We start from the raw sequence: 26,411 nt of genomic DNA on the forward strand, positions 1-26,411 counted from the left end.
TCTTGGTTCCTAATACAAACATATAAAATTCCTTTATAATGAGTATCATGAAAGTGGTTGCTGATACGGTTTGTCACTGCTGCTCAGAACTGTCAGCTTGGGAAGACAAAGCTTGAATCAGCCCCATGGAAAGATAATCTAAATGGTGGTCTTTGGCTTTTCTTGCTTAATAATAATGCTTTTGAGATTCATCTGTGTTGTTGCATGTATCTGTGTAGTTAATTCTTTTTTATTTCGGAGGAGTATTCCTTTGTGTGGATGAAGCACAATTTGTTTATCCATTCACCAATAGAGGGACGTTTGTGGTTTTTGGTTTTGGCTATTAACAGTAAAGCTACTAGTAACATTTCAGGAGCACCTGGGCGGTTCAGTCAGTTAAACATCTGACTCTTGATTTCAGCTCAGGTCTTGATCTCAGGGTCCTGAGTTTAAGCCCTGTGTAGGGCTCCTCGCTGGGTGTGGAGCCTACTTTAAAAAAACAAAACAAAACAGTAAAACTACTAATAACATTTGAGTACAAGCCTTTTGGGGACATAGTTCATTTGTCTTTGATAAATACCTAGGAGTAGAATTGCTAGGTCATGGGGTGAGTGTATAATTAACATTTTAAGGAACTGTCTTGGAATTTTTGAAAGTGCTTATACTATTTTCCATCCATGTATGAGAGTTCCTGTTAATCTATCCTTTACCAAGGCTGGATATATTGACAGTCCTTAACTCTAGCCATTCTAGTGGCTTGTGCTGCTGTCTCATGGTTTGACTGGCATTTTCTAAATGACTTGCTGAACATCTTTTCATGTGCTTCTTTTCCATCTGTATCACTTTGGGGACATGGCTGTTCAAATCTTTTGTCCATTTTTATTAGGTTGTTTGTCTTACTATTATTGAATTGTGAGAGATCTCTATAGTATATTCTGGGTACAAACCTTTTATCAGATATGTTTTTCAAATATTTTCTCCTGGTGTGTGGCTTGCCTTCTCATTACAGGACACTATTCTTTGAAGAGCAAAAAAAATTTTTTTTTTTTTTTTAAAGATTTTATTTATTTATTTGAGAGAGAGAGAATGAGAGACAGAGAGCATGAGAGGGAGGAGGGTCAGAGGGAGAAGCAGACTCCCTGCTGAGCAGGGAGCCCGATGCGGAACTCGATCCCGGGACTCCAGGATCATGACCTGAGCCGAAGGCAGTTGCTTAACCAACTGAGCCACCCAGGCGCCCTGAAGAGCAAAAATTTTAAATTTGATCAAGTCCAGTTTATCAACTTTTAAATGATTTGGGCTTCTTGTGTTCTATTTAAGTAATCTTTGCTACTCAAGGTTGTAAGATTTTTTGCTCTGTGGCTTTTTCCTAGATGTTTTATGTTTTGAGCTCATACAGTTGCTCTGTGATCCATTTTGAGTGAAGTTTTGTATCTTTTATAAAGTAAGGTTGAAGTTCATCCTTTTTGCATGTGGGTATCCTACTTGTTTCAGAACTGTTTGCTGAAAATACTATTTTTCCTTGTTCAATTACCTTGGCATCTTTGTAAAAAAAAATCGGTTGGTATTTTTTATGTGTGGGTCTACTGGATTCTGTCTTCCACTTCACGTGTACACTCATTCTTTTGCTAGTACTGTACAGTCTTGGTTCCTGAAGCTTTTTATAGTAAGTCATGAAACTAGGTAGAAGTTCTCCAGTTTTGTTCGTTTTTCAACAGTGTTTTGGCTATTCTGGTTCCTTTGCATTCCCATATAAGGTTTAGAATCGTCTCCCAGTTTCTACAGAAAAGCCTGCTGAGATTCTAACTGACATTGTATTGAGTCTATAGACCATTTTGGCGAGAAATGATATCTTTTTTTTTTAAAGATTTATTTATTAGAGAGAGAGCGAGAACGCGAGCCATCAGGAGCAGGGCGGGGGCAAGAGGCAGAGGGAGATAAGCAGACTCCCCACTGAGCAGGGAGCTCGGTGCAGGATTTAATCCTAGGACCCCAAGATTGTGACGTAAGCGGAAATCAAAAGTCAGCTGCTCAACCGACTAAGCCACCCAGGCGCCCCCAAAAATGACATCTTAATAATATTGACTCTTTCAGCCTATTAATGTGGTATGACTCTTCATTGATTTAGGTCTTTTAAACTTATTCTTACAATAGTTTTGTAGTCTTTAATGTACAGGCTTTGTACATAGTGTGTTGAAAATTTTCCAAGGTATTTCGTATTTTCATTTAAAATAAAATGGTACTTCTAAGAAAATTTAATATCTAATTGTTTATTGCTAATATATAGAGATACAGGGGTTTTTTTTTAATTGACTTTGTATCCTATGAAAGCTCATTTATTTATTCTATTGGTTATTTGGTAGATTCATCAAGATTTTCTACACAGATGATCACATCATCGACAAATAATATATTTTTTCCTTTCCAATCTGTATGTCTTTTTTTTTTTCCGTACTGTATTGGCTAGGACCTCCAGTATGATGTTGAATAGGAGTGGTCTGAGCAGACATCCTTCCCTGTTTCAAGTCTTAGGGGGAAAGCACTTAGTCTTTCACTATTAAGTATGATGTTAGCTATAGGATTTTGTATATCAGGTGGGAAAAGTCTACTTCTGTTTTTAGTTTGCTGGGGGTTACCATGAATGGATATTTAATCTTGTCAAATTCATTTTCTACATCTATTGAAATGACAGGGTTTTTCTTTTTTAGTTTGTTAACAAAATTAATTATGGTGATTTTTGAAATGTCGAATGAACCTTGCATTCCTGTGATAATCCACACTCGATCATGATGTTATTATCCTTTCCATAGGTTGCTATATTGGCTTTGCTGGTGTTTTGTTAAGGACTATTGCATCTGTATTCACGAAGGATAATAGTCTGTAAGTTTCTTGTCTCACAATACCTTTGTGTGGTTTTGGTATCGGGGTAATACCTCGTAGAATGAACTAGGAAGTATTCTCTCTTCTTTAGTTTTCTGGAAAAGTTTGTGTAGAGGTGGTATTATTTCTACCTTAAATGTTTGATAGAATTCACCAGTGAAGCTATCTTGACCTGGAGTTGCCTTGTTAGGATGGTTTTGAACTATGAGTTCATTTATTTGATAAAGGTTATTTATCTCTTCCAGTGTGTTTTACTAATTTTTGTCTTTAAAGAAATTTGTGTAGTCATTTTGCAGTTTATGTAAGTCATGTCATTATGCTGTGTACCAGCATACAGTTACACAGTACTGTATGTGAGTTACAGCTCAACAAAACTGGGGAAAAAGAAATTTGCCCATTTTATATCAAATGTATTGGCATGAAATTGCTCAGGACATTCTCCTACCTGTCTTTTTATTTATTTATTTATTTTAAGATTTTATTTATTTATTTGAGAGAGAGAGAATGAGAGAGAGCACATGAGAGGGGGGAGGGTCAGAGGGAGAAGCAGGCTCCCCGCCGAGCAGGGAGCCCGATGCGGGACTCGATCCAGGGACTCCAGGATCATGACCTGAGCCGAAGGCAGTCGCTTAACCAACTGAGCCACCCAGGCGCCCTCCTACCTGTCTTTTTAATTTCCATGGCACCTGTAGTGATTTGCCCTTGCCACTTTATTCCTGACATTAGTTGTTTGAGTTTCATCTGTATTTTGCCCCGATAGCCTGGCTATAGGTTTATCATTTTTATTAGCTAAGAACCACGTTTTGGTTGAATTGATTTTCCATTTTTCTGTTTCATTAATTTCTGCTCTTAGGTTTATTATTTCTATCTTTGAACTTCATACTTAATTTGTTTAATTTCATAAAACCCTATTTAAGCATTTCTTTAGCTGCATCCTACAAATTTTGGCATGCTGTATTTTTCGTTCAGTTAAAAGTATTTTATAATAACCCTTATTGTGATTTCTTCTTTGACCGAGGGATTATTTAGAATTGTGTTTTTTAATTTCCAAATACTTTGTGGTGTATTTTCCAGATATCTTTTTCTTTTCTTTTTCTTTTCCTTTCTCTTTATTTATTTGAGAGAGAGCATGAGCAGGGGGGAGAGGGAGAAGCAGGCTCCCCACTGAGCAGGGAGCCTGACATGAGGCTTGATCCCAGGACCCTGGGACCATGACCTGAGCCGAAGGCAGACACTTCACCAACTGAGCCACTCAGGCGCCCCCCAGATACCTTTTTCTAATTGAAGTGTAATTGACACAACATTATATGTAAGTTTAGTATAACATAATGATTAAATATTTGTATATATTACAAAATAATCTCCACAGTAAGTCTACATCTGTCACACCATACAGTTACCAAAAAAAGGTTTTTTCCTTGTGATAAAGACTTAAGATCTGTTCTTTGCAACTTTCAAATTTGCAGTACAGTATTAACCAAAGTCACCATGCTGTACATTATATTTCCATGACTTATTTATTTTATAACTGGAAGTTTGTACCTTTTGACCCCCTTTTTGTTATTATTAGCTTAATTCTGTTGTAATCGGAGAACATACTTAATATATGATTTAATTTTTAGAAATGTGTTGATTTGTTTTATGGCCAGTTTTGGTTAATGTTCTGTGTGCATTGGAAAGAATTTGTATTCTGTTATTAGGAAGAGTGTACTATGAATGTTAGTTACTTCAGATTGGTTGATGGTGGTGTTCACATCTCTGCATCCTTTCTGATGTTTTTGTCTAGTTCAGTTACTGAAAGAACTGTTGAAATTCCAAATGTAACTATGGGTTTGTGTATTTCTCCTTTTAATTCCTGCTTCATGTATTTTGAGCTCTGTTGTTAGAGTGCTTACATATTTACCACTGTTATTGCTTCTTGTTAAATCAGTCATGTTGTCATTATTATTATTTATTTATTTTATTTTTACTGTCATCATCTCCTTCATTGCTGCTAACACTCCTTGTTTTAAAGCCAATTTTCTCTGATAATCATAGAGCTACCCAGCCTTTTTAAGTTAGTATTTGCATGCAGTATGTCTCCCAACCTTTATTTTTAACCTACCTGTGTCTTTATAATCCACCGTAGAAAGCATGGTGCCTCTTGCTTCTTAATCCAACCTGACCATCTCTTCTAACAATTGGAAAATTGAACTATTTCCATTTAATGTAATTATTGATATGTTTGGATGTAAATTTACCATCTTGCTTTTTTTTTCCTTTTTTTTCTTCCTTTTTTCCCCCATCTGTTGTTTGCTGCTCTTTCCTTCTGCTTCCTTCTTTTCTTTTGGATTAATTGAATTTTTTCTTTTTCTTTCTTTTTTTCTTTCTTTCTTTCTTGCTTTCTTTCTTTCTTTCTTTCAGATTAATTGAATTTTTTCTCTTTCTGTCTTTCCTTCCTTTCTTCCTTCCTTCCTCCCTCCCTCCCTCCCTCCATGCTCAGCATGGAGCCCAACGCGGGGCTTGAACTCATGACCCTGAGATCAGGACCTGAGCTGAGATCAAGAGTCAGTTAATGACTGAGCCACCCAGGCGCCCCTTGAGTATTTTTTTATTCTATTTTACCTCCTCTTGGCTTATTACCTATATCACATTGTTTCATTATTTTTAGTGGTTCTAGAATCACAATATATATCTTCAACTTTTCAACTTCTACTTTCAAAGAATATTATATACTTAATATGCAGTATTAAGAGCCTTAAAATAGGGGCACCTGGGTGGCTCAGTGGGTTAAGCGTCTGCCTTCCGCTCAGGTCATGATCCCGGGGTCCTGGGATCAAGCCCTGCATCGGGCTCTCTGCTCAGCGAGGAGCCTGCTTCTCCCTTTCCCTCTTTCTGCTGCTTCCCCCGCTTGTGCTCTCTCTCTCTCTCTCTCAAATAAATACATAAAATCTTAAAAAAAAAAAAAAGGAGCCTTAAAATATTGTACTCTGAGTTCCACCAATTGTGTAGTCGTCTATTATCCTCTTAAAAGACTTTTAAAATGAGAAGAGTCCTGGGGCGCCTGGGTGGCTCAGTCATTAAGCGTCTGCCTTCGGCTCAGGTCATGATCCCGGGGTCCTGGGATCGAGCCCCGCATCGGGCTCCCTGCTCAGAGGGAAACCTGCTTCTCCTTCTCCCACTCCCCCTGCTTGTGTTCCCTCTCTCGCTGTGTCTCTCTCTGTCAAATAAATAAATAAAATCTTTAATTAAAAAAAATTAAAAAATGAGAAGAGTTGTCCCCCCCCCCCCCCCCCCCCGTTATTGCGTTGGTGCTCTTCACTCCTGCATGTAGCTCCGTTCATCTGTGGCTGCTCTTCTGCCTCAGGGGCTGCCTTTAACATTTTTTGTAGTGTAGGGGAACTTCTGTTTGTCTGAAAGCTTGTCTTTTGCTTTCATTTTAAAGTTATTTTTGTTCAAAATTCTAGATTGTTGGTCATTTCTTTGCTGGCTTCCCTAGTTTCTGGTGGAAGCATGTTGTCATCCTTGTCTTTGCTCCTCTGTGCAGAAGGGATGTTTTCCTCTGCCTGCTTCTCAGATTTGTACTTCATCATTGATTTTCAGCCCTTTCACTGACGTGCCTTGGTATGGTTTGCTTTCTGTTTATTGTGCTTTGGTTTAGATGAGTTTTTAAGATATGCCAGTTTACAGTCTCATCAAATATGGGAAATTTTCAACAATTTCTTTATATAACCTTTTTTTCTGGGACACCATTACCCACATGTTAGACATCTTGACTTTTGTTTTAGAAATTTTTTTTTTTTTGTCTTGTTTTTTGCTGTGCCTCATTTTGGATTTTTTATTGCTTCAGATTTATTGATACTCTGCTGTAAGGTATATTTTTCCTCTCTAGAAGTTCCATTCACTAATTTTTTACATCTTCACTTTCCTCGTCGTGTTTATGTTTTCCTCTACTTTCTGACACATATGGAGTTTATAATCACCAGTTTCAGATTCTTGTCCATTGGTTGCATCATTTTTGTTGTTCTGGGGTTTCTATTAATTGATTTCCCTCATGGTTATGTGTTCTGTTTTTCTTCTTGGTTTTGTCACTGGATGCTGGACTTTGCGTATTTTACATTGTTGAGTGCTAGATCTTGTATTCTTTTCACCTGTGTTGGACTTGGACAGAACATAATAACTGAGATTTGTGTAAGATGAGTACCAGAAGGTGACACATTTAAGGATTTACGATATAGTCCTCATGCGCGATTTTAGAAGGCCTCGTCCCATCCCGTCACCAGGACATGTTACTACCCCGGCTCCTGTTGCCGCTCTGCATCTGTGCTGTGTGTCGGGCGGTGTCCTTGGTGCCCCTGTACAGCGGTGAGCGGGACACGCAGGTCCTGCTCTCGGGGAACCGGTCTTCCTGTGATGAAGGCAGGTAAAAAACGAAACAGCAAAAACCAGAAGAGAAAACAAGGGGAACACTGGGATTTCAAATAGCAGTTTGTGATGTAAAAGATTAACTGGGGTGATTAAGCTCGGGGCATGGGCCCCCACACCAGTAATTTGAACGGGGACACTTGCATCGAGAACCGACTGTTAGCTAGTGACAGGTCAACTACGCAGATCTGGGAAGGGAACGCCGGAGGGTCCAGCGTGGTGCACCTAGGGAGCAGCCGCTCTCAGGCAGAGGCGGCTTAGAGAGAGGACCCTGGGCAGGACACCCTTGGGAGAGGCCCTCCGGGTAGCAGGGCAGCTGCTGGGAAGCCGCCGGCCGGGTCTGACAGGCTGTCACGGGAGTGGGCGGCCCAGTCCCCCTCCAGCCTCTGAGCCCCACGGGGCCTCGCAAGCCTCCGCAGTGGCCCTCCAGCGCCCCCTGCTGGCAGGGCGCCCACACAGCGCCACTGACCGAGGAGCGGTGTCCGCCGGGTGCTGCCCTCACACAGCAGGGCAGGGAAGGGGGGTTTGGAGCAGAGAGGCGGAAACCCGTACCTGGCTCTGCCCGCCCCTGCTGAGGCGGGACTGCTAGAACTCTGTCAGTCTGTCAGGCCTTTCACAGATTGAGTGGGTTAGCGCGCTGGGCAAAGACTCAAGTGCAGTGAAAGAAAAGCAAAAACGTGTCCTGGGAAACCGTGAAGACGTCAGAGATTTAGAGTCTGTTTCTAAGTGGAATGGACGGCTCTGTGCAGGGGAGCGGCGGGGTCTCTCTCACTTTAACCACCACTCTGGCTGCTGCTTGCAGAAGGGCCGTGAGCGTGGGTGGCAGCGGGCCGCAGAGAGCCGCCACAGCCGGCAGGCAGCGGTGACGGGGGCTTGGACCGGTTGGGGCAGTGGAGGGAGAAGCAGGAGCGGAGGGTGCATCTGCTGAGCACTGGAGTCGCCCGGTGGCCTTGCTGTCGGATTTGAGGGGGATGGAGGAGAGAGGAAACCTCCTTCGTGCGGTGCACTGGCCTGCTGCTCTTGGGGGACAGCCTGGTTCTGCCAGCACTGTCGTCAGACCTCTTGAGCCTTTCTCGTCACCGTGGGTATTAGAATCGTCTCATTTTCAGGTTCTCCCGTCTAATCTGTCGAAAACCCCAGAGTCTCCCCTCTCTCAGAGCGTCTCCCCTCGGTGTCCACAAGGGCCCTCGGGGATCACCACGGGCATGTCATGGGGGTGGAAGGCAATGGTGCCTGTCCTGCTTCCTTGGCCTTCCCTGCTCTGCCCGGGGGAAGAAGGGGCTCTGGGCAAGAGGGGTTGGGGGGTCTCCATTCTTTACAGGCTGTCTGTGGTTCTCTTTGGTGACCAGGGCCCGGGGTCCTTATAGGTGTCCCACTGGTGAGTGGCTCTCGCTTGTAAGGGGCCCTTTTTTAGGGTTTCCTAGACTTTGGTCCGGACTCCTCACTGTCTGCTGCGGACTCTCTCTGACCCCCCACCCGCACCCCTGCTCTGCCGCCTGGGATAATTCTGGGACCCACTCACCTAGCGGGAACTCCTTTGGGTGGGGTTCTTTGATGACGCAAGCCCCCGCCCTTGGAGCTGACTGGGACCCGGCCTACCACGTGATGGAGGCTGGCTCTCTGCTGCTCCCTCCCGTGTCCGCGTGCCCGAACTCCAAGGGGCACACGACAGGCCCAGTTTTCCTGTGCTTCATCCAGTAGCAAGCTGGGGCGGTGCCCGACGCCCTGAGCAAGCACCCGGCAGACACCACAGCCTCCGAGGGCTTGTCTCGGTTCTCTTCGCCTGTGTGCACTCCCCCCACGGGCCCCTCCCATGGCTCTGCCCTTCTCCTTAGGTTGGTGAGGTGAAGGCTGTGGGGCTGGCTGCCCTGTTAGTGCCCTTTCTTCACCGTGGGGATCATCCACTCTAGGACTAGAGCCCACATGTCCCTATTGTAATAGAATCCCTCTCAAGTCCTGTCACTGAGGGACAAGGCGCCAGCTGGGTGAGTGTGGGGTCATGTCCCAAGACAGGAGAAACTGAGGCCGGAGGGGGGTTGGGTGGGGGGCAAAGGTTGTATTTATGTTCCCTCTAATGGCTGTTGGTGGAACCTTCTAGGGCCTGTTGGGTTCCAGGCATGAGGGTTGGAGCCTGCTTCATCCCGCCGTCTTTGCCCAGAACGTTCTCCTTCTCCAGCCTCAGCACAGCTGTGGGGTTCCACGGGACCCAGAGGCCTCTGCTGCCTCCCCACCACTTCCTGCTGGGCTTGCAGTGGCCGCTAGCTTTGCACTAAGCGCCATCCCGGGCGAGTGTGGGGCATCACCTGGAAGAGGTGCCCGCTGCGCTGGTCGTTGCATGTGCTGATTAGGACGCTGAGAGTGGAGCTGCTCTTTTCTAAAGCATGAAAGAAATTTATTGCCGGTCTTCATGAGATTATGGTAGAACCCTCCAAAGGTAATAAACAATTGGTTGCAAACAAAATTCTTGGGTGTCAGAGAGAAAGTTACCCAGATGATGTCGTTGGAGATCTTGTCAGTGTCTAAGTTTAAATTTGTTTCTAAAAGGCATTTTTCTGACACGTTAATAACAAATTTGTACCACGAACGTTTGAACATAGTCTATTCTGTTCTCTTTTTAAAGCAGGGCCAAGACTTTCTTCTTCACTCCCCTCTTGGTGGGTCCCAGCCGGAGGCAGGCGGCGGGAGGCTAGCCCTCGGCGCGCAGACGCTGCCCTCGGCGGGGCTGGGCACTGCCCCCTCGGACGCCGCGTGCGCCTGCGAGGCCTGCAGCGAGCGCAGGTACCAGGGCGCGCCCGCGGGACAGACCCGCGCCGGAGCTGTAACAGGAAAGGGGCCATTTGCATTAAGACGGCAGGTGTTTGAGCGATTCCTGAGGACTGAGACGGGAGCCTGGGGGTCAGGCAGAAGACCCGGATGGCTGAGGCTCTCCCGCGTCCCTGTCTGTGAGGGCTGACAGGAGCAAGCTAGTGCTCGGAAGGAGGGAGGAGGCAGAGCGAAGTCATAGGTAGAGGGGGAGCCGCCCTCCCCTGGGAGGCTGGGCAAGCTGGCAGTGCAGCCGCTGCAGGGCAGAGGGGAGGAGAGGCCAGGACTTGGGGGCTCTGAACCAGCTCTGCGCTCAGCTCAAGATGGAGGCCAGTGCAGCCGAGTGGGGAGCAGGGGCTTCGTGGGGAGTGAGAGCTGCCTGATGGGCACCTCGAGATGGAGGGGAGCATCAGCGTCCTCGACGTGGGACGCCAGGTGTGTGCCCTCCTCTTGTGCGAGGAGGGCATAGTCCCCTGGGGACGGGGGTTTGGGGAGCCCGCCAGCTGCGGGCACCTGAAGCCCGTGCTGGTCTGCAGGCCTCCCTGCGGCCACAGCAGGTGGGAGCCAGCTCCCGGAGCTGAGCAAGGTGGGGGGTGCGGTGGGAGTCCGTCCCCGTCCCCTTGGGCTGTCTGCGGGGTGAAGGGTGACCCAGACTGTCCACTAACCCTGACCCCCTTGCTCTTGTGCCGTCTCACAGAGAGATTTCGGCAGAGACGGACCGGGAACCTCAGCAGCTGCAGAACTATTGGTCGGAAGTGCGCTACATGGTCCGCTGCATTTACCGCCAGGCGGGGACCCCGCTGGCCGACGACCAAGACCAGAGTCTCGTGCCCGACAAGGAGGGGGTGAAGGAGCTCGTGGATAGGTACACGTTGCCCCCTGTGTCATGTCCCTCCCTCAGCTGCTGCCCAGGAAGCCTCCCCTCTGCTCGGGGTGGGCTCCTCTTTCAGGATCCAGTAAGCCCGGCTGCGCTTGCTCAGCCCCTCGTGCCCCGCCAGTCTTGAGCAGACCGACTGCCAGAAGCAAGCCCTCTGAAATGCTTACTGCCTGTATAATAAAAAAATGAATCGACATGTTTCTGTCATTTCTTAGTGTTGAGACTGACCGTAGCACTACTTTCTGAGTACCTACTGTGCCAGGGCTGGTGCTGAGCACTTTCGCAAGCACGCTTGCATGTAGTCGGCCCAGGAGGACAGGCAGTTATCCCACTCTTGAGGTAGAAGAAGCTTCCGTGAGGTCAGGCGGTTTGAGAACGCGCCGGGGCGGGAGTGGAGAGCCCACCGTAGCCAGGCCTGTCCGAGTGGGCGTTTCTCAGATGGGAGTAGCTGAGAACTCAGCGTCTGTTCTTCAGCAGACACCTTGTGCCCCGTGACAGTACTGAATTTGAGGTGGGCATAGTTTTTATTCTTCCTTATGGTTTGTAGCATCTTTCTTCTCTTTTTTGAAATGTTCCAAATAAAAGGGGTAAATTTGAGCTAGACATATCATGGATTGATTCTGCTTTTGGTTTCTTTTTCTCACATTTTGAATGGGGCTTTTCGACTTACTTGCTGTACAGTACAGTTTATCCTGGAGCTAGGAATAGTGCTTGGCCGTGGGTTCTGTTAACTAGTGGATGAATCCAGCCAGTGTGTCTAGGGCTTGACCTGTGAGCCCCTAGCGTTACAGGACATGGCTCCGGGTGGTGTGTGCCCTTCCAGAAGTTAGGTTTCCTCGTGAATATGAGGAGAAGACATAGGACCTGCTGTTCAGGCACATGACTTCATAGACTGCCAGTGCTCGGGATGTGGCTGGAGTTGAATAAGAGGCAGCTGAAGGAAAACACTTGGCAGGTACTAATACCGGTGAGAGATGTTGTGGCAGAGAGTATAAAGCTGGTAACGGGAATTCCTGAGGTTTGGGAAACGGCATTGCCCTTATAGTGAGATACAATGTTAGGAATGTGGAAGTGTCACACCCCCAGCTGGAAGTATGTCTGTATCAGATACGCCGTACTTGCCCTCATCCTTGTCTCCCAGAGCGCGGCTGCTTTTGTTGTTTACATGCCGATACACATCAGGAGAGGGATGTTTGTAAAGCCCATTTCTGGAAGTCTGTACGACTGGTGATGATAATCCTTTCCTCCTCTCTCTGGCCCTTGGCGTCCTTCGTGGTCCTGCTCTGCGCGGCCCTCAGACCATTCTTCACTGCGTTCCAGCTGTGCTGGCTCCCATCCTTCCTCTGCTGGTCACACTCGCTCCTGCCGCAGGGCCTTTGCATTTGCTCTTCTCTCTGTCTGCCGTGTTCTTCCTTTCCCAGGGTTGTTGTTTTCTCCCGTCCATTGTTCACATTACTTTTCAGAGTCCCCTTCTCAAAGAGGCCACCCTCTGTAAGACCCCAGGCACCTTCCTGCCATCACTCTTATCCCCTTGCCTTCTTTTTTATTATATTCCTGCCATTACCCAGAATTCCATCATCTGTGTGCATGTGCCGTAAGCGTCGTGAGGGCAGAGAGTTTATTCCCTTGGCTTCTTCACTGCTGCGGCCTTGGCACCTCACAGTAGCCTTCAGCGCACGTACGCCGGTGTTTGTTGAGTGTATGTGTGGATGAGCCACCACCGTGTCTTCGGCATACTCCTGCCTCTTGGTCGTACAGCCTTAAAAAATCTACTCGCGGAAGGACCACATGGCCATTTCGTTGAATTTCTAAGGTACAGAGATGGACAAAGAAATAAAATGGATGTTTAATTCGCCATGCTAAGAGGCATCCAGTTTACTTGTAAGTTTGGTTGTTCCTCTGTCATTTGAGTCTTCTTAACATGAAATACATTCTGTTTCACAGAACAGTTGTACTGGTAATTAAAATTGTGATTGCTACGCTAAAAAACTAATATATCTTTCTGAAATGTGCTGACCCCAGTGAGAATCCCATCAGTTTTTATTGTTTCTCTAGCCACATTTTGTGCAAGGCTTCCCATGCTCCATTGCTGGGTTTTTCTTGCCTCTTGTCTTTATAACTTAGGTGGTGCACTAATTTAAAACTGGAATAGATGGCAACTTACATTCCTGTCTTTTGACCAAATGTGGTGCCCAGAAGGTAAAAGGATCCATTATGTAAAATCCAGGAACTGTAGCTTGGTATGTTTTACAACTCGTGTCTAATAAAGTGCTGGCCTCAAGTGCTTCCTCCTGGTGGCGGTTCGCAGACAGATACTGTTGTCGCCCTGTGGTCCTGGGTTTCCGCCTGCGGCCTCCTCAGAAGTGCACAGTTAGAGGAAGCGGCCACTTTAGTAGATTGTCTCCAAATTAGGAAAGAAATTCATAAAAATGTTAACTGCTATTGTGGCCCAGTGGAAAGGCACATATTAATTTTTCCCTTCTCTTTTTTTGTGAGATAACTTAAAAAGAGACATTGATTCTACAGTTTCCTCTGATTATAAAAATAATAAAAGCCCATTTGGATTATATACTGAATTCCTAGAAAGAAGGACAGAACAGTCTGCTCTAGAGTCCTCCAAGCCAGGTATCACCTCTGCTGGGTTGGTTGCTTTTCACCTAACACACGGGCATTGAAAATTAATTGTCTTCAGTCTCCCGAGAGAAAGCGCTTCCCTCCCAGGACGGCCGCGGAGGTGCCAGTGTGTACGCTCTGCCGCATGCTGGCTGTGAGTCCCAGCACTTTACCCAGCCCGTGTGGACTTCGGTGTTTAGCTGAGTGATTGACTCAGTGATTAACTGGGTCAGTCCATGTGAGACACGGTGCTAGTGCAGAGTAAGTTCTGAGTAAATACTGGGGTTTTTTGTCAGCTGATGACTTTGTGGTTCTCGGCGCTCTCTGTGCCTGGGCCCTTCTGTGTCGAGTGGGGTGGTGGCACCTCACAGGGCGTTCAGAAGATGGTGGTTGTTGCCATCGCTGGGTGGGCGTCCGCGGAAAGGCTGCAGAACGTGCTCACCGACAGCGGTTCCGTGGAGGGCCCTGTGTGGACGGGTCAGGGTGAGTGGTGACTCTCTCTTCTCTGTGCAGGCTCTGTGAGAGGGACCCCTACCAGCTCTACCAGCGGTTGGAGCAACAAGCCAGAGAGTATGTGCTGGAGATGAAAGTCCGACTCCTCCGGCAGCTGTCGGCTGCATCCAAAGTGAAAGCGCCGTCCGCCCTGCAGGGCCCTCCGCAGGCACACCAGTTCATCTCTCTCCTTCTCGAGGAGTATGGCGCCCTCTGCCAGGCCGCACGCACCATCAGCACCTTCCTTGGCACGCTGGTAAGGGAGGAGGCTGCCTTTCTCTGGTTCTGCTGGGAAGAGCTGAGAGGACGACTGTGGTCGGGTCAAGTGGTTGTGCGGCTTGTGTGTTGATCGCGTGCGCCGCCACAGGCCCCCGCTTTGCGGTGTTCAGGCACCGAGGAGAGAACCGGATCCCTCTCCCCTTTCTCTTCTCTCTGGACTTCGCTGTGGGATGAAAGTGTTGCGTGGATTGATATCATGGAAATACAGTTTGGAGACCTTGAGGCCTAGGGAGCAGGAGATGGGGACAGTATGAGGTGAGGACCAGTGTGTGCGTTAATAGGGAGAAGAAGGAGAAATGGCTTCTGTCTTAAGCTGTTAACTCTGTTGTCAGTGTGCACATGCAGAGCATGACTCTTGTAGAGAGCACTTGCCTCCAGTCCTGTGGCTTTCAGTCATCGATTCCACAGTCCATCCCTGGGTTAAGGATGGGTTCACAGAGTCCGAGAAGAACCCACCCCCACCCCCATCCCCGTCTGGTGGTCCTAACGAAGGAGACAAGCAGGTGTGTTCTTACGGGTCTCTGACCACCTCACAAGGTAGGTTAGCACACGTGGGTAGAAGGAGGCATGTGGTAGAATCACAGCTACTGGAATCCAGCCAAGCTGGGCATCAGAAGCTTCAGTCAGCCCTATCAGCCGATGCAACTGCTGGTTGCAGGGAGACCATGCTACCCGAGAAACCAGTCATTCATGCTTTCCAGATTGTTAGAAAAATACCACTTTGCTGATAGGCTGTGGACTTGTTTGCCATTACCTAAATTGTGTTATTAAATGATACTTCATTGGGCTAGTTTCGGGTACTTTCTTACTGGTGAAACTACATTTTGAAACAAATACAGTACCAGTAGTTCCTAAGATTTTAAATGTAATGGTCTTAATGTGATTCTAAAGTTGATAGACCTTCTCGCCAGGAAAATTTACAGACACGCAATTTTGCAAGTAATTTTGGGGGGGTGGGGTTCATGGACTTCCTCAGGCATCCCTGCAGTAGACCTTGCCATGCCGGTAAGGGACTCCCGACAGCCTTGAGGAAAGCACGCATTGTGAGAAAAGGAGCCGCTGAGTTGGGAGGGACAGCTGTGTCTGCTTTAAGGTGAGATTGTGCGATTGAATGCCCGTGCCCCGAGCAGGGCCAGGCGGGCCTCCGGTGCCTCCCTCCTTCATGCCACATCTCACGCAGCTCTCCCTCTTCCGCCTCAACTTACCGAAAGTACCTACTCTTCAGAAGTTCACAGCCAGCACCACCTCCTCCGGGACGGCACTCTTGGACCTTCCCAAGTCTGCCGGGAGAGGAGTCGGCCAAGGTGAAGAGTGTCTCCCGGCTGGCCGAACCTCGTGCGGAGCAGTGAAGAGCGCGACGGCCGTGCCCCAGGCGGCGCTTCTGCCCAGGTCCTCCTCAGGCAGTTAGAGTGGAACACGGTTTTTGAAGCAAACAAATTGATTTTGACCCTGCTTATTGGAGCAAATTCCTAGCAATTTACGTAGAAATAATTTTCTCGTGGTTTGGAAAAAACTCGTGAGCACTAAGAACAAAATACAATTGCTGAGTGATTATGTCACCTGCATTATACACAGAGGCCCTCAGTCTGGCTTCCAGTGGTACAGCAGACGAGACGCCCTGAACTCCGCCTCCCTTCCTGGGGAATTACTGGGTAACAAACTGAGTCTAGATAAAGCCTTTTACAACACATTGCTGAGACGGCATGAAAGGCAAGAAGCCTTAGGGGTGAAAAACAAACTGAAAGCTGGAATCCGGAGAAATTCGTGTGCTCCGAAGCCAACATTCACTCCAAGAACCTCTCATCCCGGGAGGCAGGAGGTACAGCCTAAGTCCCCCCCTGGTGGCATCGGCACAGATGGCCACCTCCTCAGTGTGAGGGTGAAGGAGAGGCCCTTGCCCTGGAGGGACAGCAAGGGCATGTGCCCGTTGTGATTTTGGGGCAGGTGGAGGCGAAGTACAGCCTCCCAGAAATTTTGTCATTATGGGCCAACTGCCACCTAGGTTTGTGGTCTCAACAAGTGCTATTGGTGGGACGTGAAAAACTCCCAAGCCTGCAAGTTACTTTACAGTGCTCAAGGCAGTCAGTCAGTCAGGCAACACACAGATGGTGGGCATGGCGTCATCTTAGGTAACCACAGTACCCTGTCAGGTCACAAAAGCTAACCGTAATTTCTTATTTTTATACCCAGTCTGTATAAAAGTTTCCCAGTTACCTTAAAAATCCCTTTTATCGTTGGAGTGTTCAAAGCAAGATCCAACAAGGTTCACAAAGTTATAACAACATCCTTTCAGGCCCACCCAGTGATCTGTGTGGTTCAAAGAATGAACAGAGCTAAGTTAAGATACAGTTAAAAGTCAGTATCTCAAGGTAGTAGTTCTCAACATTTTTGGACTTGGGGGCCCTTTAAACTTAGAAACTGAGGACTCTGAAGGGTTTTTTTGTGTGTGGATTTTATCTATCAATATTTGCTGTGTTGAAATTAAAAGAAATTTAAAACTATTAAATACTTTATTATTTTTTTTTTTTTAAAGATTTTATTTATTTATTCATGAGAGATAGAGAGAGAGAGAGGCAGAGGCAGAGGGAGAAGCAGGCTCCCCGCGGAGCAGGGAGCCCGATGCGGGACTCGATCCCAGGACCCTGGGATCATGACCTGAGCTGAAGGCAGACGCTTAAGCGACTGAGCCACCCAGGGGTCCCGCTATTAAATACTTTAAAAACAATGATCCCATTACATAAATAGCACATATTTTTAAATAAAAAAACTTTTTTTTTTTTTTTTTTCAGATTTTATTTATTTGAGAGAGAGAGAAAGCAAGTGAGAGCACAAGCAGGGGGAGTGAGAGAGGGAGAAGCAGGCTTCCCACCGAGCAGGGAGCCCGATGCGGGGCTGGATCCCAGGACCCTGAGATCATGACCTGAGTCGAAGGCAGATGCTTAACGACTGAGCCACCCAGGTGTCCCAAAAAAGAACTATTTTCCAAAACATATTTAGTAACAAGAGGGGCATCTTTACATTTTTGCAAATCTCACTAGTTTCCAGCTCAATAGAGGACACGTAGATTCTCATAGCTACTTCTGCACTCACGCTGTTGTCATAGGTTGCTTTGGCTGAAGTTACTGAAGAAAATTCTGCCTCACCTCAATAACCTTTTCAGCCATTCTTTGAGACTACACCAGAGCCCGAGTGCTTCTTAACAGTGGGTGGCAGTGCAGGATCTGCAAGCGTGTGGCTGAGCTGACTGCACTCTGTCCCACCAGAGCCAGTGGTGTGGCCCACACATTGAGTCCGTCTGCCCACATGTGGTTCTCTGGCATCATATGTTGGTCATTTGGAGAATGCCAGCTCACCGAGTAATTTAGTGCAGATCTTCCTGATGATATTCAGTATAAAAAATGACCTTTGTCACTGTCACCACTGATCCTCATTGGAACAGAGAAGCCTCAGGGCCACAGTGGCAGATTCAAGTTTTCCAGAATTCAAATTTTTGCTTAAAAGCTCAGATTTTATGATTGGCCACAAATCAGGTCCGTTGTTTTCCTTAAAGCAGCAAATTGGCTTGCTGCACAAACCCTGCCTGCTAATTCTCTGCCTCCTCATCCGGCTTCTCTTCTTTTCCGACTCTGCAGAACCCGTGGAGTACCTTTAGACATAGGAAGGTATCTTTAAAAACATGACTTTCACGGGAAATGCACTTGTGGGTTTATTCTACACTGCCCTGGGGATCAAACAGGATGATAGGGTCACATTTTAAAAATGTATTTTAAGTATTAAAATAGAATTGGGACTACACCTAGCTTGTGCTTCCCACCGTCTGGGAAATGCCCTGCCAGGGCTGCAGTAATCATGAAATCTGCATTTCCAGGGCGCCTGGGTGGCTCAGTTGGTTAAGCAACTGCCTTCGGCTCAGGTCATGATCCTGGAGTCCCGGGATCGAGTCCCGCATCGGGCTCCCTGCTCGGCAGGGAGTCTGCTTCTCCCTCTGACCCTCCTCCCTCTCATGCTCTCTGTCTCTCATTCTCTCTCTCTCAAATAAATAAATAAAATCTTTAAAAAAAAAAAAAAAAAAAAAAAAAAAAAAAAGAAATCTGCATTTCCATCCATAAAGACAGAAGCATCTTGAATATCCTGGTTATTTCTCAAGGTGTGTTCTAGAACTTGATAGTAAACACCTCCTCTTTCTCCTTCCAGACCCCCAAAAACCTTTTTGCGGTTGAATGTAAGAACTAAAACTAGTTTGGATAGAAAAGCCTAAGCTTGAGTCATTGGTGAGCTTGTTATCCATGTCTCCTGCTCAGGCAGCGCTGAGTCTCAGCCGTGCTCTCGCGCGGGCACCACCTCTCGCAGCAGCCATGAGTGCACGTCCCCCCGCCCCCGCAAACCCCTGTCCCCACGGCCCCGGGCCCATCGTTCAGCCTCTGTAGGCTGTTTCTGGCCTGTGAATGGGTCCTGGAGCACCCAGTTCAGGGTTGTCGAGGGCGCTAATGAGATGACCATTGCGAGCACAAAGAACAGTGCCTGGCCTGCAGGGAGCACTTTGTTGCTAACGCACGTTGTTTTCCCAAGTTGATTTTAGGCTGGGAAATGAGTTTGGGGTCTGCTGTTTCTCTTGCATGCCTCATTTGGAAGTATGATTTCAGATTTCATTAAAAAATGCTGAACATCTTCCTAAGTCAACCTTCACCCAGTTACCTGTAGTAACATGACCCCCGAAAGCCAGAGCTATGTCCCACCCCCGCAAGTAGGGAGGCAGGCAGGGACCATGCACTCGGCCCCAAAGGCTTATGGGGGAGCCCAGGCAAGCCCTCAGTTCTCCCGAGCCACTTCCCCAGAACCCTCCCTCAGCTGGTGGGGGGACTGGTCTGACTGCTGCTTTAGCTCCTGCATCTTCTTTGTTGTAGAGACAAATCATAAATTGGATCACTGCCTACTCCTCTGTCCCCTGGTGACTCCTGGAGAGCAGGGGCCTACTGGCTTCGTCTTTGTGTCCCTGTACCTGGCCCAGTGCCTGCGCAGAGTGGTCTGTGCTGACGTCTGTGACACATGACGAGTTCGACATGTTGTCTGTGGCCACGTCCTCAGTACATTCTTCGGCAAGGTTCTCATTCCAGAAACCAGGTGGAGTTTAGCAGCTCCCTGGCCAGCTTTCCTGTATCGAGTCATGGCAATGAGAGGTGCTGAAGTGCACAGGTGGGGGAGTGAGAGCAAGCTCTGGAAACGTGGGCAGAACAGAGGGTTTGAGGTTCTCTGCAGGTGCCGCAGGTTCCTTTCGGGGCCTCTGTCTGTCTGCAGGGCGTGAGCAGAGGCCTGCGGGCGGCAGGGCTGGCATCCGTTTGTGCTGAGTGGTGCCACCAGCGCGCCTTCAGCTCTGTCTCCCTGGTCGTGCTCAGGGACGGGGAATGCTCATTTTAACTCCTCTCTCAGCCCCCATGCCAGCCAGGTTATCAGGCAAAACAGTGGAGTCTTCGTGTGTAGATTGTTTGCTAACGTCTGCAGGTGCGATCGTGTGGATTCACTTGGGCTAAATTATAAAAGTAGTCACCATGAGTAATCTGTTGCATGGAGTATTGCTACCTAATGTTAAGCAGTTCCTCCAGTTGTCAGTGGTTTAAGGAAGGAACGCGTACCCAGGGATGTAAGATGATTGAAGCACAGGGAGCCCTACATACAGCACCGCGTAGCTACAGGTGGACGTGTGGAGTCCCACATGCATGTGCTTGTGGCAAGATCTGTGCTTAGGAAAGGTACCCTCTCTATCCTGGTCACCTTGAATTGAGGGCAAATGGGTGTTTCTTTTGATGTCACTCTCTGTGATGGCCAGGACAGTCCCAAATGTTTAAAAGCTATCTAAAGTAACTGATGAGTTTGCCATTGTGTATTAGGGAGAGGGAAGACCTGACCTTTCATGGCATATTGCTAGTGGAGAAATTATTTGCATCCACCAGAATGGGAGATTTCTCACGATAGGCAAGAAAATGATTGCCCTTTGACATCAGAGATTTGTATGCATTTAAATTGTTTGAAGAGTAGGGCTTTCAGTGCATTTTGGAAGCACAGTGTAAGGAATGACCATCAAATACGTGCATTTGTTTCTCTCTTCTGTCGCTTCGTCTGTGTGTGTCTTACCCCCTTTCTGTGTGTGAGGGATTTAGAAGGGAGGAGAGGTGGGGTCCCGTGTGCGTGTGGCCAGAGGTCTGCATCAGGGTGTCCCCTGGAAGTACCGGGAGCGGCGACCCCTTGTCCGCAGAATGTTCTGGGCCTGCAGAGAGGGATGGAGCGGGCGGATCCTTTTGGGGAGTTTTTAGTCTTCATCAGTTCAGTACATCTTCCATTTATTTATTTATGTTTTTAACTAGGAAAATGAACACTTGAAAAAGTTCCAGGTGACATGGGAACTGCATAATAAGCATCTGTTTGAAAATCTGGTCTTCTCGGAGCCACTTCTCCAGAGCAACTTGCCAGCACTGGTGTCGCAGATCAGGTACCTGGTCTTCGTCTGCGTGTGTGTCCGTGGTGAGACGGCGCGGTCCTCCTGCCCGTGGGCTCGCGCGCGTGTGTCGGATCCCACCGCAGCGTGCGGCTTCCTGCTCAGGGAACGGTATCGCTTGGGCGGAAGCTCAGCATCCCAAGGGTATACTGCACTTAAACTTTAACAGGCTCAGGAGTAATGTCACTAAGATTTAACACCACAGATTCCTTGTGAATAAGGACAAGCTGTGGTAAACATAGAGTTTTACTTTGACGAGACTCAGGCTTGGCCAGACGGCTGCGGCACTCAGGTTTGCAGGGGAGACGGGGAGGGGGTGTCGGAGGAGCGGGGACGGCTCCAGAATGGGCCTGACGGTGCCACGGGGGCTCCTGGGCACTGAGCGCAGGGATTTGTGTCTCTCAAACATGCCCTCAGTGCCTCTGTTCGCGGCTTGGTTGCTTCTTAGTGGTGTGGAGTATCCCTGGGGCTTTCGCACGTGTGCCAGGATGACTGGTGCCAAGCACAGTACCTAGGGTGTCTGCCCCGCGGGCGGGTGGAGGACACCCGGCTGGGAGTGGGTTGACTCTGACACGACTCCGCTGGGAGGAGGCTCCTTGGGTGTTCGGTCGCCGTGCGCCGCTGAGCCAGGCGCCCGCTTCCGCGGTTCTGCCACGTGGTGCTTCTGTCCCTGTGGACTTACCGCGTGGGAACAGAGTCCGGTACTAGAGACACTTCATAGCAGCACAGACCGTGGTCATCTCTATTTAAATGTCCATGCTGTTGTTTATTTGGACCAGATTCACAAAGAAGGGAAATTATTTTGAAGTAAATAAACTATTCTTGTAGTTGACTTCCAGACCAGTCACTCTGTTTTCTCTTGAAACCCATGTATCAACCTAGTCTTCGTTTCCTGTATTCCTGAATCTTATCTGAGGGGTCAGAACTGTTCCCACTTCACACCCTCCCCGCCGGAGAAGCAGTAATCCTGACAGCAGTTGGATAAAGGTGACGGGGGCAGAGAGGCCAGAACAGTGTTGTGTGGGTGTGGCCAGTGCCCTGCTTGGCTCCGGACCCTCCCGGCATCCCCTCCCCCACAGCCTGCTCCCTGCCTACCCTTTTCCTCTGTGTCCAGTCTGAAAGCATCTGGCACGTTCCATGGTGGGACATGGGGACTTGAGTGTCCTGACTTCCACCTCCACCGAAGAAAGGGTCAGGAAAGTATTCGAAGTTATGAGTTTGAAATGCAGAACATGGTTTTGTCCCTAGTCACTGATGTTTACATCCACCAAAAGGCACTTTTTATTGGGGGGGGGGAGTGCATCTTGGGAAGGTAGGGGTTCTTACAGCAAGATTCTAGGGCCTTGTACTTTCTTTTTCTGGTGAGCCAGTTAGTTTGATGGGCCTGTCATCAACTGGGGGTGCGTGACAGGGACCTGAAACGTATCCTGAAACTCCATTCTTGGCTGTGCCTTAGTTCCAGATTGATTTCTTTCTTCCTCCCTCCCTCCCCCCCTCCCTCCCTTTCTAGATTATTTATTTGAGAGAGAGCAGAGGGAGAGGGGCAAAGGGAGAGATTCTTCAGCGGACTCCACACTGAGTGTGGGGCCTGACGTGGGGCTTGATCTCACACCCCTGAGATCAAGAGTTGGATGCTTAACCAACTGAACCACCCAGGCACCCCTAGTTCTGGGTTTCTTAATCACTCATTGCAAATGATGGTCAGATTCCAAAAGATTGGCAGCGTTTTAATCTTGAATGTTAATTCTGGGGTCAAGCTGAAGTAGTGGTCTTGGGGACAGGTGAGGGAGCGTGGGAAATAGAGACAGGGACAGAGCTGGGGAGGAAGCAAGCAGAGGATTCCCAAGGGGAGCTGGTGACACCGGAAGGGACAGTTCCTTTGGGTTCCCTGGCAGATTCCCTTGTCGGACCCAACAGTAATTCAGGTCTGAGCTTCTAGTGTACAGATATCCACTGAACAACTTGTGAAAGTTTTGGGACAAATTATATACAAATACCAGCCCCTAAAGTGATGATTGCATCTATGGCACATAAACTCTCTAGCTGGGAGTATTTTAATACTGACCCCTGGTCTCTGGCCCTGTGTTTGTTTAACTTTATTATTAAAGTAAAATATAGATAGAGAAGATGACACTGAGCAGATGTGCAGCTGAAGGGCGTGTTAGCAGCGAGTTTGGCCGCGGCCCTGGGACGTCCGTTCCTCCTGCGTGTGGCCTCCAAGCCCAGACTCCTCTGCCGGAGCCGCCACGCGGTCCCACTCCTTCCTTGTTTATTCTCCTGTTACTCAAATGTGCCTTTCCACAGGCTTGCCTGCTTTTTCTTTTGATGTATCTTTTGTGGTTTGTTTGTTTTTTTTTAATACAAATAATCTACATGAGGTTGACCTCATGTAAAGGAACTTAGTTCGGGGAAGTATTTCTCCTTTTTTTAAACACCTTTGCTGAGATATAATTTACATACCATTACAGTTCACTCATTTAAAGTGTACAAGTCGATGGCTGTTGGTATATTACATTACTAATTTTTGAAAATTGTGCTAAACTATAACATGAAACTTGCCATTTTAACCACATTTAACTGTACAACTCAGTAGGATTAATTACATTCACGGTGTTGAGTAACTATCAGCACTGTTTCCAAGACTTTCCTCATCACCCCAGAGACTCTGTCACTGTGAAGCATCGACTCTCACCCCTTCTTTTCCCCGTGTCTCTTGTAATTCTTTAACCGGCAGGCCCCCACCCCACCCTTTTCCCCTTACAGTTTATCTGTTGGAGAACCTGAGTCGTCGGCCCTGTGGCGTGTGCGCTCAGGGAGCACCGCACAGGCTTTTTGTCTGGGCTGCCCGAGGACTGGTGGTCGGGTCCAGAAGCTTCGTCGGACTCGTGTCCGTGCTATGGCAAGACCAGGAGCCTCACTGTCGGCTTGTTTGTTGTTGTGGGCGTTATTAGCGATTGCCCAACTGGTTTTTATTTTAAATATATGAAATTAAGTGTTAGGGAGATGTTGAATTAGGCTTGTGAATAAACTTGCCCAAACTGACTTTATTTCATTCTCCTTATGTTGCACATGCACACTATTTGTAGTAGACCTTACCGTGAGGATCTGTCCACGGCGCAATCGTGTGTTTACAGAGTGAATATTTAGACAGTAACCTGTTTGCTGAACCACTCATGTCGTGCGACCGTGAGGACATTCCTTGTTTTCTGTCTGGATTCCAGCCCAGGTCGGCTTGAATGTAAGCCCTCTGCCTGCACATTGTGCTCTGATCACCCCATCAAAGACGTCCCAGGACCCCTGGCTGCTTTGCTCTCCATTGGCTCAAAATGGAACCTGGTTCACAGTATAGGAGAGCAGTTCTCACTTCCAGTAGAAGGGGAAGAGGTGTGTGTGCCAGGCGGATGCTGGTCCCCCTTAACATCCCCGTTTTCCAAGTGGTACAAGAGGGGCGGGGTGGCATTATGTAGAAGGCAGGCTTTGCGTGAAGCATGGAAATCCGTCTGTAATGAGCAAGGTTGTGGAAGCAGGAATGGGGAGAAAGCGGCCGCTCCGGGGGCTGCTGAGCAGCAAGACAGCAGGCTGTGTTCTCAGGCCCGACGGCCACCCAGTGGCTGTGCAGAGCCCAGAGCAGCCTCAGAGTCGCTGGATTCTGCATCTTGAGGAGTTTTGTATCCTGTTGGGGCAGAAACAGCCTTAGAAGGACAGCCTTGGTGTTTGAGAGAGCCTCAGTCACTGTGTGGGTCAGTATCGATTTCTTTCCTGTCTCTGGCCTCCCCCAAACACCTGTTCGGTTAGGCCTGGCTTCTGCCTGCTTTCTCCTTGGCGTGGATTTCACAGTTGGACATGTGTGCCAGTAACTTCAGCAGCTGTGAGTTCATTTGCAGGTTCTCCGTTGTACACAATAGTCACAAGTGGGATCCACCCACAGGCGGAGACGGGGGAAAGCCATTTGTGCCCGTTGAAAGGGTCCTAATTTTAAAATTACTGTATTGTTTATATTTACTATAAAATTATTAGATTGTGATGCAATGAAACTCTGAAAATACAGAAAATCATGAAGAGAAATAGGTACTGTAAAACAATTCGGTGCTGCTTCTAGATTTTTTTTCTTATGTCCACCCCCACACACATCTTTAAACATAATGCCATAGTCATATCTTTACTTAACATGGGCATAGTTCATTTCAAAGCATATGTGTAAGTAAAGTATACGTGAATGAAGAGATCTAATTGTAAGCATCATAATAGGCACCTAGTTGTCTGGAATCCCTTTGTCTAGATGTGCCGTAAAGTATCTTACTGATCCCCATGCGTAGCTTCCAGTGTTTTTATGTTGACACTGATGATCATTCCTGCGCGTTGCCTTTTTGCCCTTGAGTGACTGTAAATGTTGTCTTGATTTTGAAATTTCTTGTCAAGATGCCTTTTATTACAGTTGTTTTGGTTCCAGCATTAATGTATTTAGATATTCAGAAAATGAGCAGTTTCTGATGACATGTTTGTCTGTTCACCCCCTTGTCCCTGCCACCCTGCTTGGCTTTCTGCTCTCCCCAGGCCACCCCCTGCCCCGTAGTCTCTTTCCCAGAAGTCTAGGTATTTTCCTCATTGTTTACTCTATGTGTGTCTTGTTTTCGGTTCATTTTCTCATTTGCCGTCTTACCAACTTTCTTCACAAGAAATAATATAGAATAAATAAAGCTATAAAGTATATTTCTTTGATTGGATCGAATTTTCTGTTTTACTTAATTTGAAAACCAAGTCCAAGTTTTGTATTTCTCATTAAATGTTGTGTTTTCTTTGGGTCAGTGTATTTCAGTAGGGAAAAATAGGTTACAACTCCCCATTTAGTGAACTGAACTGCTAGGCCTTATTTATTTATTTGTGTAGAGAGGGAGTTGAGGGAGGGGCAGAGGGAGGGAGGGAATCTCTAGCAGACTCCCTGCGCAGAGCCCAGTGCGGGGCGTCGTCTCCTGACCCGGAGATCAGGACTTGAGCTGAAACCAAGAGTCAGACATTTAACGGACTGAGCCGCTCAGGCGCCCCAAGGCCTTGGTCTCACAGAACAGTCTTACTCACCACTAATTGTTTTTCTTTGGCGCTCGTACTTCTTCGAGCTTCTCCTTTATGCCAGATTCTGTTCTGGGGTGCCTTGCGTATGTATTTGCTAATCCCTCACGGCAGCCTTGTGTGGTGTGTGGTGGTGTCCCACTTGTCACTTTGGGGAAGGAGGTGACAAGCAAGCAGACCCCTTTCTTTCGCCGGAACGCCCCTCTCCCTAGGCTGGGAACCACGACGCACGACACGTGCAGCGAGGACACATACAGCACCTTGTTGCAGCGGTACCAGCGCTCCGAGGAGGAGCTGCGCAGCGTGGCCGAGGAGTGGCTGGAATGCCAGCAGAGGATCGACGCCTATGTCGATGAGCAGGTGAGTGTGTGCCCCCAGCACCTGCCATGGACAAGGCCCGGGTGCCAGGGTGACGGGAGGTGCAGGCGGAAGGAGTCTGGCCGCTGATTTTCCAGAGGGAACGGAGGCCCTGCGGTACCGTGGTGGCCTTCACCCAGCTGTGCCACCTGGGGGTGGCAGCAGCTGTTC

General features: G+C 47.9%; 1 protein-coding gene across 6 annotated transcripts in view; it reads left to right on the top strand.

Moving 5' to 3' along the window:
- The window catches only part of FAM193A (family with sequence similarity 193 member A), a 164,220-nt gene that overhangs the window by 76,229 nt on the left and 61,580 nt on the right, over positions 1-26,411 (top strand). For 4 of the 6 annotated variants that reach the window (XM_078068308.1, XM_078068310.1, XM_078068313.1 and 1 more), the window contains exons 3-7: positions 9,884-10,041; positions 10,763-10,930; positions 14,069-14,303; positions 20,686-20,810; positions 26,096-26,243. In XM_078068308.1, coding sequence (XP_077924434.1) covers positions 9,884-10,041; positions 10,763-10,930; positions 14,069-14,303; positions 20,686-20,810; positions 26,096-26,243 — 834 coding nt within the window. The remainder of the gene's footprint in view (positions 1-9,883; positions 10,042-10,762; positions 10,931-14,068; positions 14,304-20,685; positions 20,811-26,095; positions 26,244-26,411) is intronic. The other 2 variants (XM_078068309.1, XM_078068311.1) reach the window with 1 other exon arrangement.

This window comes from Halichoerus grypus, chromosome 3 (genome assembly GCF_964656455.1).
Source record: "Halichoerus grypus chromosome 3, mHalGry1.hap1.1, whole genome shotgun sequence".
In the NCBI taxonomy this organism is placed as follows: Eukaryota; Metazoa; Chordata; class Mammalia; order Carnivora; family Phocidae; genus Halichoerus; species Halichoerus grypus.